The sequence below is a fragment of the Nilaparvata lugens genome, chromosome X (assembly GCF_014356525.2).
Source record: "Nilaparvata lugens isolate BPH chromosome X, ASM1435652v1, whole genome shotgun sequence".
In the NCBI taxonomy this organism is placed as follows: Eukaryota; Metazoa; Arthropoda; class Insecta; order Hemiptera; family Delphacidae; genus Nilaparvata; species Nilaparvata lugens.
Window position 1 is genome coordinate 79,975,751 of NC_052518.1, and position 3,924 is coordinate 79,979,674.

The 3,924-nt window shown below is 41.0% G+C and overlaps 1 protein-coding gene across 1 annotated transcript; it reads left to right on the top strand.

Moving 5' to 3' along the window:
- The first annotated feature begins 2,475 nt into the window (after positions 1 to 2,475).
- On the top strand, positions 2,476 to 3,630 carry LOC111051722 (uncharacterized protein K02A2.6-like). Its single transcript, XM_039442070.1, has one exon. The coding sequence runs from the start codon at positions 2,476 to 2,478 to the stop codon at positions 3,628 to 3,630; it is 1,155 nt and encodes a 384-aa protein (XP_039298004.1).
- Positions 3,631 to 3,924: the final 294 nt, after the last annotated feature.

A 3,924-nucleotide genomic window follows, 5' to 3' on the forward strand; every position in this document is an offset into this window, starting at 1 on the left:
GTGAGCCCAGTTTGTTCATGGGTTGTTAGATGATAATATTCGTGAGAAGCTTATGCAAGAAACCTCATTAACATTCAATAAGGCTTGCAATTTGGCATTGTCCTTGGATGCTTCCAAGAGAGGAACCCTGTAAATGTCATCCAAACCTGTCAATTTGCTTGTTACTCACAAAGGACCACAAAAATCTTTCCAAAGGTCTCAACTTTCCAAGTCTGCCACCAGGGTTGATCTATCTGCATTGGGCCTGCAAGGACTCTGTCTTCGATGTGGGTTTGCAAACCATAAAACACGAGATTGTCGGTGGAATGCATTCACTCTCCAGTGCTCATCCTGAGGCTCCCCTGGCCATGTGTCCAAAGTTTGTATAAAAACTCGCACCAAAAAGTCATCAGTTAAACAAATCGATGAAACTTCACAATCCTTTGATGAAGATGATGGTAATTTTCCTGATAACACTTCAAATATTATCAATGTGAGATTCTTATCTGGTCCTGATACTGAAAAATTCATGGTTCCAATCACAATTGGCAATCATGTCTGTAACTTTGAAGCAGATTCCAGTAGCCCTGTCACTATCATCAATGAGAAGGAAATGCATAAGCTCCAGCTTTCTAAACATTTGTCTCCTACAAATGTGAAATTTCGCACCTACACCAAGGAAATTTTCTCGCCATTGAGGGAGTTGACAATTCCTGTGACTTACAAAAGAAAACGTTCCAAAGAAACCCTTTATGTTGTTGACACAGACTCTCCTGCCATCTTAGGTCGAGCATGGATGCAACGCCTTCAGATCTCCATCAACACAATCAGTCATGTTTCATCAACTACAGACTCATTTCAAAATGAAATCCTCCAGATGTATCCAGATGTCTTCAAATACAAAATAGGAACTATTGCAAACGACAAATGTTCTCTTATCATGAATGATCAGGTCAAACCAATATTTTTAAAGCCCCATCCAGTGCCATATGCTCTACAAGACAGAGTTGAAGCTGAGCTGAAGCATTTGGAAAAAGAGGGTGTTTTAACCAAGACAGATTATTCTGATTGGGGCTCACCACTCGTTGTTGTTCCAAAAGCAAATGGCAGAATTCGGTTATGTTTTGACTATAAACCTACTGTCAACCCTCAAATCAAAGAAGGTCGGTACCCAATTCCTCGGATTGAGGATATTTTCCATAAAATTCGAGGAGGCAAGTTCTTCAGTACATTGGATATTCATAAAGCATTCCATCACCTTGCTGTTGATGATGAAAGCCGCAAGGTATTGGCTATATCTACACATTCGGGGACATATCATGTGAATAAATTACCTTTCGGGGTAAAGGTCGCTCCCAACAAATTTCAAAAGGTTATGGACACTGCTCTACTTGATTTGGATGGTACTGCTGTTTATTTTGACGATATCATTATTCAAGGCAAAACCAGAGATGAATGCAAGCTCAGAGTCATCAAGTGTCTACAGAGGCTTCAACAATTAGGCCTTCATGTCAACCTTTCCAAGTGCCAATTTTTCAAGTCTCATGTGCAGTAACTTGGAGACACTATCTGTGAAGCTGGTATACAGAAATCTGAAGACAAAGTTCAATCAATTTTAAAAGTGAAACGTCCTACCAACACTAAGGAAGTAAAAAGTTTTTGCGGCCTTGTCATGTACTATGCTAAATTTATCCCTCATGTGTCAACAATCATGCAGCCTATCAATCGTCTTTTATCACAAGGAATCAAATTCTGCTGGAAAAAGCAGTGTGAAGACTCTTTCATACTTATCAAAAATGACATAACAAGCAATAGAATTCTTGTGGCTTATGACCCACAACTTCCTGTAACCCTGGCTACCAATGCCAGCCCGGTGGGCATAGCAGGGGTGCTCTCACATATTATTGATGAACAGGAACGACCAATAGCATTCATCTCACGGACTTTGACAACAGTGGAACAACACTACTCTCAACTGGATAAGGAAGCTACTGCTGTATATTGGTGTGTCAAGCGCTTCTTCCAATATTTATATGGGTGGAAGTTTACATTGATTGTTGATAACAAACCACTACAGATGATTTTCCACCCAGGAAAAAATCTTCCGACTATGATGGTTGGTCGTTTAATGTGTTATGCTGCTTTTCTAAGTGGATTTGACTACCATATCGAGCATAGATGATCTGAACTCCATTGTAATGCTGATTATCTGTCACGATCACCAATCACTTTGGAGGTTCCATGTGATGATGAAGATGATCTACTTCTGGCACAAACTGATCTAATACTATTACATCTGACATCATCAAGCAAGAAACTAATGCTGATCCTGAACTCTCTGTTCTTAAGGCAAATCTACTTACTGGCACAGTACAGAACCCAGAATTTTGCCTTCAGCATGGAATTATTTTCCGGGGGGTGAGAGTGGTTATTCCAAAGAAGCTCCAGCCTCAGGTACCACAGGATCTTCATGACACTCACACAGGGGTTGTAAAGATGAAGGCATTGGCCCGCAGACACTGCTATTGGAAAAATATTGACAAAGACATCGAAGCAGCAGTGAGAAGCTGCAGGAGCTGTTGCAAATTTAAAGCAGATCCAAAGGAGGCACCTCTACATGTGTGGGATGTACCAGAGTCCAACTGGCAACGTGTCCACATGGACTATGCAGGCCCATACAAAGGTAACTATTACCTCATCCTAGTTGATGCCAAGTCAAAGTGGCCTGAAATTACAGTGACAGCTACTCCACTAACTACAAATTCAACCATTAGGATGTTGAGGGAAATATTCTCTTACAATGGACTTCCAGAGATCCTGGTCAGTGACAATGCCACACTTTTCACTTCCAATGACTTTCAAGCATTTTGCAAACGAAATGGAATTAAACAAAGATTTATTGCCCCAGGCCACCCAGCAACAAATGGATTGGCTGAACGCTACGTCCAGACTTTCAAGAAGAAACTTAAGACAATGACATCTGACGAAGGCACTCATCATGAGAAGTTCCATGCAGCTCTGTTCAGATTGCGTGTTACACCATTGGAGTCAGGAGAAACACCAGCAGAACTCTTCATGGGTCATCCACTACGAACACATCTAGACGTCTACAAACCCACTATCCCTGACATCAACCTAGCAGTCCAACCACCACCTAAACTAGTCCGTCATTTGCCCTTAGGAGCCAGGGTGCAGGCTCATAACTACACCACATCAGGCAAGTGGCACTACGGAACCATTGTAGAATGTCTTGGTAGGCTCCACTACCTTGTTGAACTGGATGAAGGATACACAATCAAGAGACACATCGATCAACTTCAACTATGTGAAATTCCTCTCACAAAGAATGCACTTGACCAGTCTTCTCCAATTGTTACCTTGAAGATACCTGACTTCAGACCAAGACAACAATTGTGCAGCAACCAACAAGATGTTCCAGTGTCTGGTCAAGAATATCACCAACCAACTGACATGAACACGGATTTGACACAATATGCCCTGCAACCACCTCAAAATGCAGACATGCAACAGAGAACACCCATGTCAACAACTGGAGTTGTTGAGCAACAGGTTGATCCCAGTTCCAGAGCCCAGGACCAGCCTAGGCGTTCCAACCGAGAGCGAAGACCAGTCAATAAATTGAACTTGTAATTATTATTATCATGGGGGAGAATTGTTATATATATTTGAACTACCGCCTACACAGAGTAGCCAACATAAAATATCACACAGAAAGAAGAAAACACTGATTCAATTTATTACCAACAACATTTATTATACATTATATACACACAATTACAAACATTTGCATTATAATCTAAATTATTATCTATTGTACATTTCTACACTACAACATTCAAAAAGATCAGACAGGCATTGGAAATACAAACTCAGACACATTCATGAACATGAAGGCGCTGTTCACCTGTCTAGCATTTTTCTATT

Bases quoted from the DNA above. Each gene is read 5' to 3' on its own strand.
- LOC111051722 (XM_039442070.1), top strand. From the start codon at position 2,476: ATGAAGGCATTGGCCCGCAGACACTGCTATTGGAAAAATATTGACAAA.